At 37.4% G+C, this 22,477-nt stretch overlaps 2 protein-coding genes across 2 annotated transcripts; both read right to left on the reverse strand.

Moving 5' to 3' along the window:
* Nucleotides 1-2,143: 2,143 nt before the first annotated feature.
* On the reverse strand, nucleotides 2,144-3,495 carry LOC118753278 (putative gustatory receptor 39b; the record flags this gene model as incomplete). Its single annotated transcript, XM_036488152.1, is given in 2 exon segments — nucleotides 2,144-2,297; nucleotides 2,587-3,495. Coding segments are annotated over 2 exon segments (1,063 nt in total), but the record flags the coding sequence as incomplete, so codon positions are not given.
* A 7,724-nt stretch (nucleotides 3,496-11,219) lies between these two features.
* LOC118753280 (dynein assembly factor 1, axonemal homolog) lies at nucleotides 11,220-21,689 on the reverse strand. The gene is made up of 6 exons (XM_036488153.1): nucleotides 21,428-21,689; nucleotides 20,989-21,359; nucleotides 20,810-20,908; nucleotides 20,672-20,736; nucleotides 20,525-20,610; nucleotides 11,220-15,913 (listed from the first exon to the last, which is right to left on the reverse strand). Exons 1-6 carry the CDS (start codon nucleotides 21,615-21,617, stop codon nucleotides 11,307-11,309), a joined length of 5,418 nt encoding a protein of 1,805 aa, XP_036344046.1. The 5' UTR covers nucleotides 21,618-21,689; the 3' UTR covers nucleotides 11,220-11,306.
* Between the last annotated feature and the right edge of the window lie 788 nt (nucleotides 21,690-22,477).

The raw sequence follows: 22,477 nt of genomic DNA on the forward strand, positions 1-22,477 counted from the left end.
TTGTCTAATAATAATAATTTTGGAAAAGGGTAAAAAAATCTAAATTTTCAAAAAGTCGGCTCAAAGAGTATTGGCGCTTAAAAAGGGAAAAAATTTCCACTTTAGTCGCGCAACGGCAAAACTGGTCTAAATGAGCAAAGGTCTCTGATGTCAAACCCAATGACTTCAGCCCAATAAACCTAATCTCCTTTCCACTTAGAATTCTAGAAAAACTTCTCGACACCTATATTCTACAGCGCCATTTGACGGTGGATGTGTCGGAATGTCAACATGATTAGTCTAACGTAGAGATGGGGACGGGCCGGGCTTTTGGCCCCTGCGTAAGCCCGCAGGTACGGGCCGAAATATTTGCTGTCAGCACGAACTCGTGCGTGCATGGGCGTTCAGTAAAATTTCATAAAAGCACGAATAAGCACGAAAAAGACTGTTGCTAATACTACAAATTTAAATAAGCTTTTCTTTTTATACAAAAAAAATAGTACATATTAAAACTCTTTTGATAAGAGAAAAGCAAAAAAAGAAATATTTGTAAACCGATAGAAAAAATAAGATACTTAATACTTTTGTTTACATATCTGCACATAAAATACCTTCCACTTTTCCTACTTCCCAGAAAATATATTATAGAAATCGTTGATGTAAAAAATTGATTCGCTTAAGTAAATATACAAACATAAACACAAAATTAAAAATATGTACATATGTATACATACAATAAAAGTTGGCTCTTTATTTCCGGGCTGGAACGTGTCCCGTCGTGCCGGGGCGGGCCCCACTAAAATTCTTACGTGCGGGCTCGTGCGTGTTTTTGAAAGTTGATTTTGCACTCGTGCCGGGCCGGGCCTGAAAATTTAGGCCCGTGCCCATCTCTAGTCTAAAGGCAAATCTGTGGCCACTGCGCTACAGAAATTGTGTCCAAAATTTAAAAGGGACTTGCCTTTAATAAATTTACTTTAAGAATCTTAATTGACATAGAGGGCGCCTCACACAATATTGTTCGACCCATTCTTTTTTATGTGATCATAGTATGGTAGCCGGCTCTGGAAAAACCCACTTATAGAAGCATATTGGATAGGGTAAAAAGACTTACATCCATGTTAATCACGGGTACCATGCCCTCTAACCCCAGTAAAGCTCTCCAAACTGTATTAAATCATCTTCCTACCGACCTTTACGGTAGATATCAATCCAGTTGTAACGCGCCCAAATTTAATTGGACTTACACTAGGAGAGCCCTCAGGTTCCAAGGAGGGAAACTGACCTACGCTCAGTTAACGCCGCAGCTGAAATCTGTTTTCAAAAAATTTGCCAACGAACCATCGGCGTAGGAACCAACCCGTTCCGTTCTAAACATATCTGACTTAGAATTAATGAGGAAAGATCAAAACTCTTCTACGTACTGATTGTCCCATTATTAGCGCAGTAGTGGGTATCATAGAACACAGCGAACGGGCTACTCCGCTAACGATTTCTGTCATGGCTACAGGGACGAGGAGGAGATTAAGAGTGTAGAGCACTATTTCTGCCACTTCTCCGCTCTGGTAAGGTCAAGTTTTGTTGTTTTTAATAAATATCTCTTTCAGTGTTTAGCTGATCTCGATTGGGTAGACATCCGCGACCTTCAACGCTACGTTAAGGTAATACGCTGGTTTCACCACACGGGAAACTGAGGTAAAGAGCAAAGGGCACGCTAATAGTGGCAGCACAATTGGCCTAACTGACATAAGTGTGCCTCTCTGGCCGACTACCAGAGTATGGCAACTTAACTTAATGGAACGTAGAACTTAGAGAATCGAAATGAAACAGATTTCGACGTGGCATTAAGTTACGTTAAGTTTCGGCTGTTCAATTATAAGCAACACCCATTTAACAGAATTTTTAAGAGAGGGCCGTAAGTTACGTTAAGTTGCCATAATCAGACCATAAGAGTACCATCAAAGTCAGATTATGCATTCTCGCGATATGATGCATTCTCGCAGTTGGTTGCGGCTTCATGTTCTATAAACATTTATTTAAGCTTTTAAAGTTGCGACATACAACAATACGACACTTACGACAACGTTGTGAATCCCTCAATAGTATGTACATATTTATGGTTGATTTTTATATCTCGAAGTTATACTCACCTTCATCAGCAACCGCTGATCCACAGTCACAAATTCTTTTACTGCTATTTTCATAGGATCTTGTTGTATTTCCATTGCGAATTCGAATAGCAAGTCGTTATATAACTTTGCATTGGTATATTTATACTTACTATGTAGTAAACGTTGTATCAAAATACCCGTCTTAAGTGACTAATGAATTAATGAAAAAGAATATAGAAGTTAGTACATAAAAGCTGTGTTCAGAAATGCATCAAGGGAAAGCATCAGCCAGTTTTTTTTATCTCTAAACTATAATTGATGGAAATGTCCAATATGCGCAACCACAGTCAAGTGCCGAATTAGAACTTAGTTTGGTAAATAAGGCATTTCCATCAATTATAGTTTAGAAATAAAAGAGACTGATGCCTGGGGGCCGGATGCATTTCTGAACACAGGGCTATGTCTACTTGTTTTTGCAATACAAGTTTTCGCAACTCACCTGCCGCTTGCAGTTCTCACCCGCTTGGCATAAAAGCGTGGTAATAGCGATCAGCGGGAGCACAGTCGACGCTGTTAAGTAGAGGAAATAATATTCGAATACATTTGATAAAGTCAGAAAGATCCAATACGAATTAACGCAAATATCTAGAAAAATCACCGTAAACAATGCACAAACCGACCAACCGAATAAATCATCAAACATTAGCGTCAACTTGCGTATTTCGTCGAAAAGCAATTTTAATTGTAACAAATAATCGAAGGATTCCAACATTTTATAATTCACATCCAAACATAAACGCTGCTTGCTCACGCGACAGCTGGCCACTGAATGCAGCTTCATATTCAAATTTTGCATATAGAAATCAATATAGTCCAAATAGATAATGGCCAAAAGGCAGCGGGTACGCAAAACAAAAATACTGCCCAGTGCATACCAAAAGTATCCGTAGTAGTATTTAATCGAAATCACCACCATCGATATCGGAAGAGAGCCATAGGCGAAACCCGAATATAGCAAATATTTAATACGCTGCAGTCGCCGCAAACTCCAACGACATAGACCGGTTTGCAAGCGCTGCCTGAAGAGTCGTACAATGAGTTGGGATTGTTGCATGAATGCGAAATATTGCCTATAGGTGCACATCGCTTCCAACAAGCAAATGGTGAGTGCTAAACTTTGACTGAGAAAAACCATTACGCTGACAAAATTCGATACAAGCACTTCGTCGTCCAGCGGCTGGTTGTATACCCCATAGATGGTTAAAACCCAATTCGCCACAAGCAATGCTGATGTGTAGATGCGCTGCCATTGCTCATAATGTTGTTTGCAGTTGCGGTTGCGTTGGGCGTATGGCACCAGGCCAACGATGGCCAACCACTTGAATAACGGTTGCCATTCGTGCAACATGTTGGCGATGGCAGAGTGACTGCCGCTGGGAAAGTGGACGTGAAACATTTCAAGGATGTGGCAGGTGAAAATAGTTGTGTATCTGTAAACATTACCCACACACTTATCGATACAACAAATTAAACTATCGCACAGGAAAGTATCAGATAGCGTTCGTTCTTATTGATGTGCAGCACTTAGTTTAATTCGCCGAGTTAATGGTGTGTAAAAAGGTATAAGTACATACATATATGGTACATATGTATTCATTAATTAATGTATATACTCCATGCTTTATTATACACTCACATTCATGACTTAGGCATGTGTGGATGAATGATATTTAATTTAATAGCAAATTTAAAAAATTAGTTTTAAATTGCCATTGGTTTGAGTTCAAAAAAGTACCATATTGGGCGGCAGTGTGGGTGTGGGCAGTACTGTCGCCAACAGGAAATAAAGTGAAGTGCTTCCACTCTTTTTTGAAGTGTTCATAAAATTTTAAGTTTCTTCATTACATGTGTGTTCTTAGTTGTCGATAACAAAATCGGTATTATATCGATAAAAATATCGATAGATAAGAGTATCGATAAATATGTTCATAAATATATTAATAACAAAATCGATAAATATGTTCACAAATTTATCAATAAGAATATGGTTTCTTCATATCGATAAAAATAACGATAATCAAATCGATAAAAATCAATAAAAAAAATCAATAAAAAATCGATAGCAAAATCTATAAAAATATCGATAACAAAATCTATTAAAATGTCGTTAAAAGCATTGATTAAATTGTCGATAAAAAAATCGGTTATTATATCGATAGATAATGGTATCAATAAGTATGTTCTTAAATATATCAATAACAAAATCGATAAATATGTTCACAAATCTATCAATAACAAAATCTTTTTTTCATATCGATAAATATATCGATAAAAATGTCGATAACAATATCGATATTATACCCGTGTTTTAACGCTAACTATTTTTTATAGGTCCCCCCATTGCATTTTTCGAGGATTTTCCTCTTATTTGGCGCTATAACCGCCTAAGGATCTAAACATACTTAGTAGAGCGGCTAGCAAAGCGAAGAGCTGGCATCAAGCAAAGCTTCAATTGCAAAGCTTCTTCCTCCGCTACCGCCAGCGGATTCCGAGTTGAATACTTTCAGAGCTGGATCGTCGGTGTACATACGACATGGCCAAGCCAGCTGAGCGTCTGTATTTTAATTCGATGCACTATGTCCATAACGTTGTAAAGCTCGCCGCCCCGAATACTCCAAGAGCCGCGTTTATTATTTTTCGACGCATGTATGTATACAATTGATTGTTAGACAATTTTTTTTTCAATCAGCATATTGTATTTAGTTGCAATCACAATCTAATAAATAATTACCATAGGCAATAAGTATGTAGTATATGTGAGTCCCCATAAAAAAGTCACCGTCAAAAGTTCCCCTAATGTAGATATTTGCAAAAATTCACCAGAAAATCATATTTTTATTTTGAAGGACGATCTTTTGACATTTTTCTAGTAAAACTATAATACCGTCAATGTAAAACGTCTGGGATTTATGTGAAAAAATGAATCAAGTATTTATTACAATACGCATTTGAGGCCAACTTTACATCATCGAGGAAGCACCGCAAAGACCGAATGTAGTCGTATGGGGGAAGCTCTCTTAATTATTGCGGCAAAGCATTTCCGGTTAATTAAATCTGGCGGCTTATTTTTAGTCATCTGCCACAGCCGCAGCAAGAAAGAATCGATTCAATGGCCAGGTTTGAGAAGTTTCTGATTAAAAAAGAAATTATTTACAGTACCAGAAAGCACTGACCCCTAACTAACTTGTCGTGAATAGCATTTTTAACTGTTTGCGCAAATTCCCCAAGCTATATGAGGTGATCCACTTTAAAACGCACCGACCTTATCGCTTCTTTTCATCAGCGATTTACTTGTGGAAACTTCTTATTCTTTTTTAGGGCAACAACTATTTTTCCGTTTAGGTGAAGACTAAAAATCTTTGCGAATTCCCGCGCTCTTTTGGAAAGTTCTGCCAGTTATTATTTGGCTGGGTCTTCGACACTTGGTGTTTCCATTGTGTTCACAGGCTCACTTGCTTTCTCTGCCCACCCACGAGCGACGAATCGGCGGATCTTTGCAACGTCATCATCTATGCGTACCACCTGCCCAAGTCATGTTGGTATCAGTGATGCCAGATTGTGGGTAATTTCCCTATTTGAGGGATATTTTGCTTCAAAAATTATTAAAAGGGAAAAAAAGGGACACTTCATATAAATAAGGGATTTTCTTTTGACGCAGTTATTGTTGCATAATTGATCAAAATTCAAGAATATTCGACATTCTTACGTAATTAATCGTTCGGAAGATGTGATTTGGAGTGAAATGGTATATAATTGTTAAAAAGTATAAGGACAATTTCGAAAATTTTCTTACGTTAACCAATTCAAGCGATGAGTAAGAAAGAATCTTTTCAGTTGTAACTGGTGTTTCATGTAAAAAGCGGAACAAATTATCTGATGAAATGTTAAATAGCACTTGAATGTGCTTCAGTTTTAAAGTCACCAAAAAATTCTTTTAGGCCCTTAGTGAGTGAGCAAAAAAATGAAAGGGAAAAAATGAATGAGTGAAAAAAATGCAGAAAAAGGGATTTTTTCTTAACAGCGGTCGGCCCTCGACAGGCAATGGCAAACCTCCGAGTGTATTCCTGCCATGAAAAACAGCTTCTCATAAAAATACACTCGCCATTCGGAGTTGGCGTAAAACTGTAGGTCCCTCCCCTTTGTGTGACAACATCAAGGGGACCGCCACAAATTGGAGAAAAAGCACATATGTGTAAGCGTCAAACTATTATTATTATTTTATATGAATTTTACTTCTTTACTACTGAAACATGTATATGTTTAAATTCGTTGGGAATTTTGTGGGATAAATTTTCAAGATGTGGGTAATTGAGGGATTTTTTCCCCATTTCCGTGGGATATTTAACAGAGAATGTCTGGCATCACTGGTTGGTATAGAGCTCACACAGTTCCTTATTCCATTTTCTTCGGAACCCGCCGCCTACGCGAACAAGGCTATAAATATTGCGTAGCATACTTCTCTCGAAAGCCCTCAAAGCTGTCTCATCTTTGTTTGGCATCGTTCTCTGTGCCCTTATTAGGCCCCTAATGTACTTTGCTTTTTATTAGTCTATCAAGTCCAAAATGGTAGTTATTGGCATGAATGATCCTTCGCTTGATCTCCAGACTGACGTTATTGGTGGTGTTAATGCTGCATCCCGGAAAGACGAAGCCTTTCACCACTTCAAGCCTTTTCACTTCTTTTTTTTGTTGCCAGAAGATACTTTTAGTCTAATTTAAGTTCCCAGCTAGGCCAAACCTCCCTGTCCTCTTTTTCTTAGCTGGAAAAAGTTGCGCTTAAATCAGTGGCATGTTTCAATCGTCTTTTCTACAAACTATTATATGGAATGACTTAAAAGGTATTTTTCAATTTAGAAGTATCTATTAGCTGTGCTCCACGCCACTCTACGTAACCAATTAAATGTTGGCTTCTCTTCGTACATACTATCGAAAGTGGCTTTATAATCGACGAAAAGGTGGAGTGTTTCGAGTGGCTTATCTAAGGTATCTTACGTGTGAGGAGTATATATATTTTTTTTTTTTTGTTTTATATTTAAGTAAAAAATCTCTTTTAATTAGTTATGAGAGAAAAAAACATTCGCGAATGTCTAAACAAATTTAAACGCTTTCTGAAAACAAATTTCAAACGAAAGGGGACTTAAACAATCGAAGTACGTATTAAAAACATCTCGAAATCTCTTATCATTAAAATCACTACGGAAACAGTGTGTATGCACGTATATTAGGGTGCATCACCACAAAACGTTGACATTTTTTCCACCAGAATTATAAAATTTATAATACGTGTTTTTTCGTATTCGCCAATATATTTCACTGGCAAAGTCTACAGTAGGTGTCCAAATTTTCCAAAAAAAATCCGGGCAGCCATTCTTAAAGTTTGCGAACAAAAAACAAATACTTTCAAAATATATGTATGTATATTAGTATAGATCATTCGCCTAGCAACGAAATATTTGAATATTGTCCAAAATATTCATAAGTAAGTATATAGATTTTAATAATTATTTAGTCATCTTTCAACCAAATCAAATATTTCGTTGTTTACTTCCATTTTTTACCAAATGTAAGATTCTTTGCTTTCACCGCGTTCTGTTTTTTTTAACAAATGCAACCTTGCACATGGATTGATACTTTTCATGAATTTGCAGGAAGAAAAACTCCGGACTAAATCCTTCAACTTCAGATTTTGAAGAATTGCTTACTTACTCTCTCAGAAGTGTTCAGGTTTTTTGTCTATAGGAACGACTTCCTGTAAGTTCTGACTAAATCCTGTAAACCGAACTCGCATTGCAACAGACTAATAGCTCAGTTATGCATACTTGGCGTTGAATGAGAGTTGTCACATCAAGGAATCTGTTGAATGAGCTTTGCATGTAAGCGGTTACCCAACGCGTAGCATTTCACATGTAGAATCCTGTTGGGTATTGATTTTTACGTAAAATTGGTATAGCAGTGCAAAGTATGTATAACTGGGCTGTAATACAGAAAACTCTATTGTAAAATCGTGACGTCTCAGCTTTCTTCAGCAACAACAAAAAGTACAGAATTTGTTTAGCGAAAAACTTTTCACACAGAAATTTCAAAAAAGGACTTGTCAAAGAATCGAAATCGGTTCAGCTGTTTAGTCAGGCATGGCGGTCATACGAAAGACACTAATTTCTATTTTTACCTACACATATTCATGACAGATGAGAGAACCAAGATTTACAAAGATTTACAAAACTTTACTAAATTTTTCATTATGTTTTTATTAGGAAATGATGGAAAGTAATTACAATCAACCAAAATACAAATGTAAAGTGCATGTTAAAATAATATCACCATTGATTTGTGTCCATTTAATTTCATTGAGCATAAGTATTAAATTAATTTTGTGTTTTTTGTAAAAGAATAGGACAGTCTCTAGCAAAACTCATAAAAACCAAAATTCTAAACTTTGTGGAAAATTTAAAAAACTTCTCAAAATTTTCATTACATTTTGAAACATTTAGAACGAACAAATAATAATAACAATTTTCAATGCATTTAGAAATCTAGAAGAAAATGGTTCCCAATCGAATGATGATTACCCCCTTTCCAATAACTACCAATTTTCGCTTTAAGTACTTTATTGACAAAATATGTAGATGTGCCAAAATTTAGGACTTTATTATAAGCGGTTCCAGAGATAAGCGATGAGAAGTTCAGTTTGTAACGGAGGTCCTACACGCCCTTTTCCAATACCTGGCACTTTTCACCACAAGTACGCTCCTGATGACATATTCAGCTGTTTCAGATTTCAAGCTGTTAGCATAAGCGGTTCCAGAGATAGGCGATATGAGAAGTTCAGTCTGTATGGGAGGTGCCACGTACCCTTTTCAAATGTCTACGTACCAATTTTCGCCATAAGTAGGGTATTTACAATTTATGCAGCCGTGCCAAGTTTCAGTTCCCGGCGTAGTTGGTTTAGAAGATACATTGATGCATTCAAAAAAAAGCGTTTCAACTTTTTATTGTGACGTATGTATACGTAAAGAGTAATGTGGCTACTCTGAACTTTTCACAAAAGCTCTGGCAACCTTTCAAGCTAGCAAACTCCTTTTCATCTATTTTCATCTATCTTCATTTTTGACATTCTTAATTGCTTTGCGTTTTTTCCTTCTTTTCTGGAGGGCATCCTAAGCGATAACACGTAATTTTTGTAAAAGTCTAAAATATAGCTGATTTTAAATCAGTAAATATTCAAACAATCAGCTAAGATTAGTACTATTTATTTCTGTGAAATAAATATGCTAAATACATACCTATGTGTGGTTATCCATCATTCTCCCACTGTATAAGAATGTTAGGAATAACTTCGGCTACAATGCCACCTATCTAGCAAGCTTTTACGCCCAAATATTTATTTTTAATTGGTTAACATATGTTCTAGACATGAGCCAAATCGGTAACTAAAATGCAGTTTTTTGGAATATCCAGACCCCAGCGCCACCTAGCGATTAAGTTTTTAATCAGAATATTTCTCATTTGATACCAAATTTTTTTTAAATTTTATTTGGAAAGGACTTTTATTTCGATGTATTATGGAACGAATTTCCGTCATCCCTTGTCAAATTTGGTTTGGAGACAAACCGGTTTCGGCGTATTTCGGCCTTAAAAAAATATTTGGCCAAATTTAACTGTTAAAAAAATTACTGTTATTTTCGGTCCCTGATTTTGTATGGTTACAGGATGTTTAAAACTTTGTGCAATATTTAAAAAAATTCAACAAACTCTCGTAAAAATTTCGAACTTTTTAATTCGATTTTCTAGAACCATTTTGAGTATGCAGCTTTGTAGCCCACTCAATTGTAGTATAAAAAAGTGCAAGTTTTAAGTGCCTAAAAATTTTCATTTTAGATTTTCTTTTTGCCGATGTTGCAATTTTCTTCCGTATAAAATAAATTTTGTACATTCGTTATATAAAAGCAAATGCGACAAAAAAAAATTCTAAAAAATCAAAGGTAATTTTTAGCCATTTGAAACTTTATTATATTAGAATTGACCGAGCTACAAAACTGCATACAGCTCATTCCACGGTGACGGGTGTGACATTTTCACTTACAATTTTTTTACACCGAATTCCTCACAAAAACCAGTTCATACCCCGCTTCCTTATGTAAAATGTAAAAAAACGGTCCATTCCCCGATTCCCCACACAAGCTGAAATTCCCCGCATATCGGGGAATTCCCCACGAGTTGGCTTCCCTGCGTGGGATCAACCTTCTAAGCAACGGCTATAAAGACTTATTGAGCCAAATTATGTGAAAGGCTAAATCACACAGCCAAAAAACTGATTAGGCCTTATTAGTACAACTTTTGGCCTGGCATTCTCTTACAGTAGTTATTAGTAGCATTACATTTCATCAGCTGTTAGCTGACGTGCTTTTCATTTAAGTCTGTAGTACGGACTCTGTACTCACTGAATACTAAAGAGCTGGTTTAGACGACGCCGTTTTTGTGCTTAGCTCAGTTCGAATATGCATTGCATCTGCCATTTGAATTACAGATAACCTCAAGACCCTGTGTTTAGTGCACTAAACGACACGATTCGCTTGTAAAGAGTGCACAAGTGTTTCAACTCAACTGGTTTGCGCCGGTTTTGCGTTGATCGTATACGACAATTGGTTATTTTCATTTATTAACTGATAAGAAACACTCAATTATATTGACTTACATGAGCTGTTTGCTAGCTTTCTATTATTCAATTTATTGATAATTGCATTAATCCAGAGTATACTTTGTCATATTTGACTGGCACTGATACGAGTGTGACAAACTGGTTTGAGCCGGTGTGCTTATAATTTCAAACCGGTTTTCTTGAAGATTGTCGTTAATGGAACAAAAGTTCAAAGGATTAAATTAAGCAATTGATAATTTATTTTATTTTCCTAAGTAGGTAGGATTTGGTTTTAAATTTTTGATGCCAAGTAGTCAAAACAACAGCGATTAAAAAATGTTGTGAAACTAACCGAAAAAAAAAATAATAATCTGAGATGCTGCAAAGTCATTCAATATTTTTCATTTATTTTTATTTATTTGTCGGTGCTTTCAACACACGATGAAAAAGATTAGATTAACATGCGTGATTATAAAAGATATAATAAATACACAAATTTTTTGCGGAATACGCAAATTGTTTTATGGATTATAGGTAATCTCCGCGCTGACGGAAATCTCATTGACCACTTCATCGTCATCGCCAATAACTTCCAGACTACACTCAATCAAATCAAAATCATCTACCTTGGCCGCTTGAATTTGTGCATTCAAACTCGCGCTAGTATCCTCATTGAACTGCTTTAAGATTGGAGACTTGAGCAAGCTTTCAAATGTGCTTGCCTTGCCTGCGTGGGTGTGCGAATTTTTAAAGCTGGAATTCGAATTTGGAGATTCATTTTGGCGGGATGAAAGTTTTGAAAAGGTCTCGCGCAAGCTTGCAGCTTCAGTCACCTTCAGCACTTCAGCTTTGTATGAACTGTGAGCAGCACTGGCTGCTGGGAAATCTGTATACTCGTCTGAAGGATTTGTCAACGCTGGCGTAGCATTATGAGAACCATCAACTTCTACCCCAACCTTATCGCTATCAGCAACTTCTAAAGCTGCAACAGCTTTACTGCCTACTGCTGGAAAATCCTTATACTCCTCTGACACATCTTGAAATTTCACGTCATCCATTGTTTCCTTCTCATCGGCGTTAGTTTGTATTTGTAGATCGAATTGATCTAAATAATTCGTGATTTCCTTTTCAAGGTTTTCGAGTTGCTTTACGTTTTCTTTGCTAATATCCGCGAAATCTGGCTCGTCAATGTTATCTTGCTCCGTCTCGGCGATATCCTCCCATTTGTTTTCCAATTCCGGTGCTTTAGCTTTTGTGTACTCACTGTGCTTGCGTTCAGGCTTAAACTCCTTAGCAACCGTCTTGCCTGCTGCTTCGCACTCTTTTTTTTCGACCGCTTGCAATCTCTTCTTTTGAAATATGTCACCCACCTGTAGCCGAAACTTGTCACAACTACTTTCGACGTCTCCAACACCGCCAACCCCAACCCCTTTTTTCTCCTTCAATTCATCCTTTTTTAGCGCTTCCGTTACAATTTTTACCAGCTGTTCTTCTCGCATTGGCGCATCGACAAACTCCTCCTCGTCTTCTTTGCCAAAGTTTAGCATCTTTTCATATTCCACAACTCCACGCGCTGTTTCCTCAGTAATGCCATATTCCTCGTAATTACTACCATCGAATTTGAGCACACTTACTGCCACATCTCTGAGACTCTCACACTTCTGAAGTAGCTTTTCAGCAGTATCTTTCTTGTGCTTTTCCTTTTCTTGTTCTTGTACCAGTTTATCATCACTTAACTCATTATACTCTTCGCTGTGCTCCTGCCACAACTCTTCGCTCTCATCTTCTGCCGGCAATACATCATCGTAGCTGGTATCTATTTCTTTGAATTCATCCTTGTCGCCTTCCTGTGTGTATGCTATACCTCCTCTGCCCAATTCGAGTGGATCCCTAAAAAGTCCACATTCATGCGGTTCATCCGCCTTCAGCTCCATGCGTTCTTTCGTTTGCTTGGTAAACAAAACAGTCAACTCAGGTTCAGCGTCGTCGACGCGCATTTTCGGTGTCTTTGCACCAAGATCGTAATCGTCTAGCATATCCCTGAAAATGCCTGGTATTGGGTACTCTGCATCCAGCTGCTTGATATTTATAAAATTGCCGGGGTTTTCCCCATCAACTCCACTGCTCTGACTGTTTTCATCACTGGTCAGCTCGATAATTTTCATTTTCTGCTTCGAAAGCGTCGGCTTCGCATTCTGCTCACGTGTCTTTGCATCCGCATGTCTACTTCCCGGTTTTTCCTTTTCCTTCTCCTTTGTTCGCTGCACCATCTTTTGCAGTAGCTCATTCTCTTCAACGGTCAATGGATCCTTCGTTTGTTTAGCCTCCGTCTCTTTTTGCTCAGCAAGTCCCAACATTTTCTGCAGCAGAAAATTTTCATCATCTGTCAAATTCAGCTCCTCCTTATTCCCCTTCATAATCTGTTTCAGTTCCGTATAGCTGCGCGCACATTCAACCAACTCGCTCTCATTTGCTTGCTGAAGTTCCGCCTTCTCAAAGTCCATTTTGTCAATAAAATCCTCATCTAAATCACGAAAAACTGTCGGTTTCGCTGCCTCCAGTGAATAGAATTGTTCGTTTTCCTCTTCATCCGCCGCATCACATGCGGCATCCTCTTTCTCCTTCCACTCGTTTGCTTTCTGTATCAATTGCATAGCTGGTATGCGTTCTGTTGGCCTGTAAGGCAACCTGAATGTACCAGCACTCTCCGCTTGGCGCACTCTCGCGTCCCACAATTGCATCATTTTTGTACCCAATTCACCATCTGCAACGATTTCTCTTGGTTTGTAATGCAACTTGGCTGCAACGCCGATCTCTACGCGGCCCGCTTTTCCAGTGTCTTGCTCATCATCCGACTGTGCCGACTCGTATTGGTCTGTGTCCTCACTATCGCTGTAATTAAATTTGCTTGACGGTAAATCCTCTATCTTGCCGGTATCCTTCTTCACCACCACCAACTTGCCATCCACTACCTCCAGAGTATCGTTGTACTTATCTTTTTGCGCATACACGCGATCCACAAGCTTCCTAACACGCTTACTTTCACGCTTCTTCTCCTCTGCGATTTTCTGATCTAACAACTCACTGGTGTCGCCATTAAAATTGCGCAAGTTTGGTGATTTCAAAAGATTTTCTAGACTCTCAGCCTTTTGTGCGTCGGTGGATGCGTATTTTTGGTGAATCGCCTCTTTATACTCGTGCTCTTTACGTTCTTCCTCGGCCTTGTTCTTGCGTGATATTTCCTGGAGTAATTCATTGAATGAGCTCAGTACATCACGTATGCTGCGCACTGGAGGCTCTGGCGGTTTGGGTGGATCTGAGTAACAGTATTCTTCATCAGATTCAATTTCACCAAACTGGTAGCTTTTAGGCTCCGCCCATTGGTCATCGGCTCTTTGATCCACTAAAATCAACTCATCCAGCAGGTCCGTAATTATTTCCTCACAAACTTTGTGCACTTGCTCGCTTTTCTCATTTTCGCGATATTTAATTTCCTCGTTTATGTCTTCTGCAAGCGCGCATCGGTAGGCGCTATTGATATTATACAGCTGCTCATTTTCATTCTCAAGCCTTTGTAATAGCTGACGCAATTCTCGTTCCTCACTTTCGAAAGTAGCCAAAGCCTTCTCCGGGGGTTTGCTGAAATTTAGGGTATCTGCGGGTACAATCTTCTCAATTTTCATATCGACTCCATTACTACAATCATCGAATAACGTCTCAATTACCGGAGCTGACAAATCAGCGTGATCACCAGGCACGTCGTTGCGCAATGCATCTGCATTAGGGCCGATACTTGTCAGCACATTCACTTTCTCAAGACTGCTGGCCGCGGTTGGCACATCGGCACCACTGCTATTACCTTCTTCTTGCTGCTTTTCACATTTTTCCATATCCGATATCGTTGTCATCTTGGTTGCCACATCGCTATCCACTCGTGCCACATGTTCCAATACGGCAGCCAAATATAACTCCGGTGTGGGTTCTCGGTGTAGCACATCCAGCCTTGCACCATATTCTTCCAATTCTGTATAAGTAGTTTCAGTACTCTCAGTTTCAAATGTGTTATCCAAAATGCTTTCGTTTTGCTCTCTTTGAACACCCAACGCTTCCTGGTCTTTCTGCATTTCTTCAATAAAGTTGTCCATTTGCGAAGAGAGTTCTTCAAAATCAGCCACCACTTTCTCGTTCACCTCCGCGCATTCTAGCTCGTATTTCATTTGCTCAACGGTTTTTGGTTTAAACAACACAATATCATCAGATTCCTCACAAGTTTCTTCAACAACCTTTTCACGCGTTTCCGTTTCTATAATGTCGTAGTTACGCGCCAATCGGTCCTGCTCCGTTTCCATTACGTCCAAACTCTCTTCGTCTACCTCAATTTGTAACTTGATGCGTTTCTTAGGCGAGGGTTTGGAAAGATCATGCATAGTGATCTGACCAATCGCATCGACGGTTGCATTATACTCATCTTTCGCAGCGTCATCTGAATCGGAAAGATTAGTTACGGACAAACGCTTATCAAGTTCGGTCGATTTTTGAGCAAAAGTCGGTAAAGTCGCTTTTTCTAGCAGACGCTCGATTACGCCACTTGTGATTTCAGCAGCATTCTCTTCATTCGCCACCTCAATCTCTGGCCACTCTTCAATAAGTACCCTCTTCTGCCCAACAGTGACATCACTTCGCTTTCTCTCGGCTACCTTGTTAGCGTTTGTCTCAAACCCTTCCTTTGCACTCACATCAACCAGCTTCAAAATGCTTCCAAAATTACCATCTGTTGCTATAGCTAAGGCTTGAGACTTTGTAACTGGCGAATCGTTCGCAACTTTCTCTTCATTGTCCAAATTGGGTTGCAACCCAATGGATTTCGAGTCAGCGGAAATATTTGCATTCGAATCGGTGGTACTGAGCCCCGATGTTGATGAGCTAACGTTCATGTCAAAAGAGGTTTGCGATTTGCTGTCCTCATTCACGACCTCCTCCCAGATGCCCAGTTCCATATTTATGCCAGCGTCTACTTCCGCTTGACGTGCGCGTTTCACTTCGGCGCAATCTTCCTCTGAATCGGAGGAGTTGAATAGTGGATCTTGCTGATCTGCTGGCCGATGCTTGTTTCGCATGCGAATTGTGGCTGAGAAAGAGAGAAGATATATAATACTTTTAAAGCTTTGATGTTTTGAGCAAAAAATTATTTTATGTATCTCATAAAAAACACAAATGGATAAGTCTGTGTGCAGAGATGAATCTTGAGCGAAAACATTGCAGCTTAAGGACACGGCACAAAGCCCTTAGCTCCAATAAAATATAGGACTCATTAGTTTCCGAGTGCATAGAGAAAATAACCGCCTCGAAAAGACAAGGAAGTAAATGAGGCTCGGCAGGACGGCTGCAGCAACTACATGCACCGACAGAACCGACGACCTTTTTTCAATCAAAGAAAAAAGAACAGAGAAGAACAGAGCTACTGGGCCGTATGAATAAAAAAAGGCAATTGCTTTTCCTTAAAATTTCAAACCTTTTACTCGATTTATTCAAACAAAATTAAGTAAAAGGTATGCAATTTTAACAAAAAGCAGTTGCTGAGTTCTTATTCATACGGCCCATTGTCGTCAACCGCTCTAAGAATAAAATAATAAATTTAACGGATACTTTACCAGATCATTGCAAATAAAGAAGTCATCTGCTCAAATTCGGAAGCCAATTAAATGGTTTGCGCCGCTTTGCTACACTGCTTTTGAGAGTTTTGGGCAAGCCCGGGACCTAGGCACATACCAAAGCTATCAATGTATTTCCATCTATCATCCTAGAGATTTTATGTTCCCTCCACTCTTCAAAGCTTAGTACCACAGAAAACTTTAAAGGGTTTTGGGGGCAGGAGCAGGCAAAAGCTTAAACTCTCCTCAAATTTCTTCACACTACAATGCTGCCGACTCTCTTAACGGTACTTAATTCGTGCACAGATTGATTGCTGTAAAAATGCTGAGAGAATTTGCATTGACAACTTTAATCTCTGGAATTTTTTCGAGCTGCCCGCATAGAGCACCCTCCTGGAGGTGTCTATGTAAGATAAAGTTACTCCATTCTATTTAGATTTTTCTACCGAATACTACGATATTGCTTATGTAGTAGGTGTAATGGGAGCTAAGATCCTAGCTTCTGTATGTTCGTAGATCATTTGACCTTTTTTTTTGCCAAACCCTTCTTTAGGAAATCTCATTAGTGTTCGATTAACTATGGGCTCTAGGATTGGATAAAGTGGCTCCAGCTCTAGACGTACTCCAGCGCCATGGAGGCATTGCTTCTGCATTACATATCGCACACGATCTTCAAAAATGATGCAACTCAAAATTACACGTTCGTCAAAAAATGCGAAAAACTATTTCGTAGCACATGCTAATCATATGGGAAAATTTTGAACGAGCGAGTACCTAAATGTGGGTAGAGGGCTTCCGATTATAATGTGCAATGCACTCTGTTTCTTTGGACTACAACCCACCCTTCACACAAGGCGTTTTCACGCTTTCAAAGCTCTCGTTACGGCCGAGTCTACACGACTCTTCCATAAAAGTTTAGCAACCAGTACCAGTCTCAGATACTCCACCTCTCTGGAAATTTGAATCGCACACTTGAGCGGGCTCTTGTTATAAAAAAAAAATATGAAGTCCGCATCAGATGAGATGAGCGACACATCCCTTTGTCAAGTTCAATCCTTTTTGTATTAGGTTCGATGTACGCAAGCTTTTTTTAAGAAACGTTAACATTGCAGGGGGTAGTTACTGTTTGACAGGTGACGTGTTGCCCAAGGCTGTCGCTAATTCGAGGAACGCTTCAAGTCCCGTGGAGTGACTAGGATACATGATGAACAATCTTCTTCATTGCCTTCGGTATAAAAAAGCTTGGAAATATCCGGCTCAAAGATTTTTAGTTCTTGTTGTTTTTTTTTTTGTTTTTTTTTTCCAAATTTTCGAATGAACACCATTCGTGCCCTTCTTCACACTTTTGGAGCACAACCACGAGAGTAACTGTATCTCATGTACGTCTCGCTGTCGTGACTACAATTCTCAACTGACTTCTGAAATATTTCATTGATTTATTTTGGTCATTCGCATTTTAAAACAACTATTCCTTCTGTACTGTAACTCTTTTCGAAGTTAGCTCTAAGTTAGCGTGGGGCTAGGAGAGCATCGGAGAAACCGAAAAGGGAAGGTTTGGAAAAACGCGGAACTCTAAAAGTATTTTTGATAGACGGTATTAAATCTCATTAACATGACAATTCTGGAAGTTCTAGAACTATTCTGTTGGTATTTTGGCTATAAGTTTTCTAAAAATTTATCAAATGAGAAAATAAACATACATATATATGTATATAGATACATATATTTTCCTTTTTTATACAATAACAATTAAAAATTAAAAGAAAGTTAAATTAAAAAGCGAAAGAAGCTAAATCGCAAATAAAAATCTTATGGTGAATTCGTTTCTTCCAAAAAAATGTCCTTCCCCGGTGGAAAATGTGTTTGATGTTACACTCAACCCTGTAAAAGGTATGTTTTTCCTTCTTGTCGTTGTCTTGCTCACGCATTTCAAGCAACCATCTGATGTTCAGGGCAACCATCTCCCCTGACAAAGCTTCACAAGGCAGAGAATGTGCCTTTTTTGCCTTACAAAAGTGTGACATTTTAAGAAACGAACACACAATTTTCTCACTCTTTGCTTTTAATTTAGAATCGAACACGAAAAAAGAAAGGGGCAATAAAGAAAACTCTTTAAACCTATTTTATTTTTTATGATAAAAGCTTAAAATCCAGCTCTCAAGAAAAATCATAAGAAATATTTTTAATTGTGGTTTTTCACACTTGCCTGGTTATCAGATTATCTGGTTATGTGGTTATATTTTTTATTCAGTTTACAACAATTAAATGCACTTCAGAATAATAATTTTTTACAAGATAACCTGATTACCAGGCAAGTGTGAACAACCACAATGTTGCTCGAAAAAACACTTTGCTTTTGCCCTAAATTTTCTTGAAGAAACAAATATGAGAGCATTTTTTTCTTAAAAGCTGCAAACTGATTTAAGAAGTTTTAATAGAAGAAGATTTCTTTTCCATTTCTTGTGCGTGATTTTATATGAATTTTTTGTTTTTCTTGAGAGTTGGAAACAGCGCTTAGGGCCATAAAAATTTCAAGAAATTTCAAATTGAAAAAAGAAAAAATTTAATTAAGAAAAATTTAAAATTACCTAACATACATAAGTTTCCAAAAATAATAATATTTAAAAGCATAAACAACAAAATCTTAAAATTAAAATTAAAATGGCGGAGTGTACAAAGCACATTAGTGCCCATCGAGAAATCCAAGGTCGAGTTCTCGGAGCGGGATTTTTTATTTAGTTTTTTTCTAGTTTTATTTAATTTTCTTATAATTTTTTAATTTGTGTTTTAAAAAGAAAAATATATATTTTGTAATGTCCTTTAATTTTCACCAACTTGTTTTCTGTATTTTGTTTTCTTTTTCAACTGAATTTATTTTCTTTCTTAATTTAGTTTTTAGATGTTATTCTTTTAATTAGAATATTTGTTTTAATTTCCGATTTTGATGATTCTTTTTTATCGGAAATGTGTTACCTCAAGGATGGTCCCAGAATAATATGGTTTAGATCCGATCATTGAGTCATGAAAAAATTAACGATACTATTAAATTTTTATATGGGAATTGAAGTCAGTTTTCTTGCCTGCTTGCCTTACTTGCTTAATTTAATTTCTTTTTTTAGTTTTTAGATGTTATTGTTTAAAATACAGAAATATTTTTGTTTTTTTTTTTTCATTTCATATTTAGAAACTTATTTTGTGTATCTTTTCTTTTGAATTTAATTTTGTTTTGATTCTTAGATGTTATTCTTTAAAAAAATATCTCTTTATTTCATTTTATTCTTTAGAAACTTGTATTATTTTTTCCCTTTAAAATTAATTTTTTTTTTCTTTATTTTAATTTTCTTGAAATTTTTAGATTTTATTGTTAACAAAGAGAAACGAAATTTTTTACTTTGATTCATTTTGATGATCTTATTTTTTTTTTTAATTTAATTTCCTTCCAGTTTTGAAATTATTTGTTAAAAAGCAAAATATTTTTTTTTGTTTTACAGTACTATTTTTTTATTGAAAATTTTTCTTCTTTTAATTTTGTTTATTTTTTTAATTTTTTCTTTCATTAATTAGTTTTTATTGTTTTAGTTTTTATTGTACCTTTTTTTAAATTGAATTTATCTTTTAAAAAACGTATGTCTAAAAGGCGAACAGCATAACGCTACGATCAACTCGATCGCAGATCTTTCAATTAGTCATTCGAAAGACGGTATAGAGCTTTCAAAACTTTTGTCTTTTGAAAGACTGTGGTGAGTTTAAAAACATTTGCCAGAATTGAGCTATATATATCTTTCCTACTGTCTTTCTTCTTACAAGAGACTTAAAATTTTCTATGCCAAAATTGCCCTGTTATATGAAGTTCAGAAAAGCAAAGCACGGGGAATTTCTGGCGCCCAGGAAAGGAGACTTCGAAAACTGGGGGAACATTTTTAGTTTTACCAATTTTAATTCGTCACAAAATCGCCCTAATATGATAAGGTATTCGGCTCAAACCAACTTTGTAATCAGTTTAGGGTACGAGCAAGAGAGTCCTCAACAGTTTTTTTTTTATAAAATATTGCTTTTTATGTGCCCTGAAAATGGCTGCATATACCTACCATTAACACTATCGCGTATCTTCTTACGTTCCATGCGTTTCCAGCGTTCGTTTTCCTTACGCTCGCCTTCGTAACCATCACGTTTCCTGGAAAATTTCGAGAACAATATATTTTTACTCGGCAGTGCCAAGCATGCAGGCGACTTACCAAGCCTCTGCACAAGCGCGGTCCTTGGGAAATACAGGGCGACTGTCGAGGTAGGTTAATTCTTGCTAAAACGAAAAACAAGCGTGAACATTCGCAAAAAATTAATTACATACTCAATAAGGCTCATGTAATACTAACGCATTCCAATATCAGTGTCTTTCGATACTGCGGTACTTTAGACACCACCGGATTGCCTTGCAGCACTAACACGCGCAATTGTGGCATTTTAGCAAAAATCTGGAGATTAAAAAAAGCGTATTTTTTAAGTCGATTTCAGCACAGTATATTTAACTCTTTCACTCTGTTTCGCTACTCACCTTCACCACCAATATATCATCGATACGATTATTCGACAAATCCAATACTGAAAGTGACTTACAATTCTCCAAATCTTTGAGACCGTCAAAGTCTTTCAAATAGTTAGAGGATAAATTCAATGTACTCAAAACTGGCAGCACATCCACGCCGCAATTTTCGATTTTTCGGATATGATTCGATGCTAGATTGAGCGTATCCAATTGCGGACAATGCTCCAAATTTTCGATACGTTTTATTAAATTGCTCTGCAAGAAGAGACACTTGAGTTCTTTTTGATGCTCGAGTCCCTGTATCTCAGAGATCGCGTTACACTCCAGCCAAAGACATTTAAGGCCGGTGTACTCCTCCAAGCACTCAATGCAATGGATGCCTATGTAAGTAAATAAAGAATAATTAAAGCGGGGAGTCGACGCCAAACCCATCCCTTTTGCCACTGACCTTGATAGTGTAGATAAAGCACATCATTAAGCGCAGGCGTCTGATAAAGCTTATCTTTTTTGCAGAGCTCCTTTAGGCGCTTCTTAGTGATGCGCGTTAAACCGGTGACTTCCTTTAGTTCATTATTGTTGTTTTTATTGCTGTGACATGATTCGGTGCTATGGTCACCGCCGACGTGGTAGCGTTCCATTCCGGTTGTCCTAAAGCGATTTTTCGCTTTGAGGTGCAACTAGTTGAACGCTTTAGCTATTTGAATAATGTCTTTTTATTAGTTAGGTTTATTACTCGTCTTTTTTTAATATTCTCTTTTTTCTTTTATGTAAGAACCAATATTAGTTTTTAAATTTTTTTCTTTTTTCAAATTTTGACGTTAATAAAAATTCACTTTGAGTTTTCGTTCAAATTATATACATATATAAAAGCGTGATTATTGATCACACAAAGTTGTTGTTGGCAACAGTTGCTCGGCACTGGTATAATCTGAAGTGTGGTAGAAAACTCTCAGCACAATTTTGGCCATAAAAAAGCGTAAGTAAGTTTGTGCTGTTTGGGGGGCGGTATACCAACGATGACCATCCGTACTTTATTTCAGTTGATAGTACAGTCCTTTTAATTTGTCATTTCAAAACTTGTCCTTTGAATTTACTTGTTTTCGATACGATATTAGCTTTAATGCAGTTCATTTAAAACAGCAGATGCAAATTTTGAAGAAAGAGCAGAGAATAAAAAAAAGTTGTAGAGCTTATCCGTGTCGTTTACCTTGTCGCGGCGAATGCATTTACCATTCTAATTGAATATGGTAAAAAATATGTAGTGAAAAAGGTTAAGTTTCGTTGACCGCCACTCAGTATAGGGAATGCGTAGAGCGTCACACTTCAGGCAAAAGCCCTATTGTGTTATACTAGCATGACCGGATGTGTACCCCATCTAAATAGTACCTCGCATACTACACATTAGTGATAGAAGTTGCGTTCGACAAGTCAAAAATTTGTAATAATTTTTCCAAATTTTTTGTAAACAAACAAAACTGCATTTTTCGAGTTTTGGTAT

Source organism: Rhagoletis pomonella, unplaced genomic scaffold (assembly GCF_013731165.1).
Source record: "Rhagoletis pomonella isolate Grant_MI unplaced genomic scaffold, Rhpom_1.0 Rhpom_scaffold_02298, whole genome shotgun sequence".
In the NCBI taxonomy this organism is placed as follows: domain Eukaryota; kingdom Metazoa; phylum Arthropoda; class Insecta; order Diptera; family Tephritidae; genus Rhagoletis; species Rhagoletis pomonella.

What these genes read in the sequence shown, in the direction of transcription:
- LOC118753280 (XM_036488153.1), bottom strand. Translation starts at nt 21,617, where the DNA reads ATGGAACGCTACCACGTCGGCGGTGACCATAGCACCGAATCATGTCAC. An exon ending in GCTTTATCTACACTATCAAG is followed by an intron (nt 21,360 to 21,427) that starts GTCAGTGGCAAA and finishes TTACTTACATAG; the next exon opens with GCATCCATTGCATTGAGTGC. An exon ending in AGACACTGATATTGGAATGC is followed by an intron (nt 20,737 to 20,809) that starts GTTAGTATTACA and finishes TTTTCGTTTTAG; the next exon opens with CAAGAATTAACCTACCTCGA.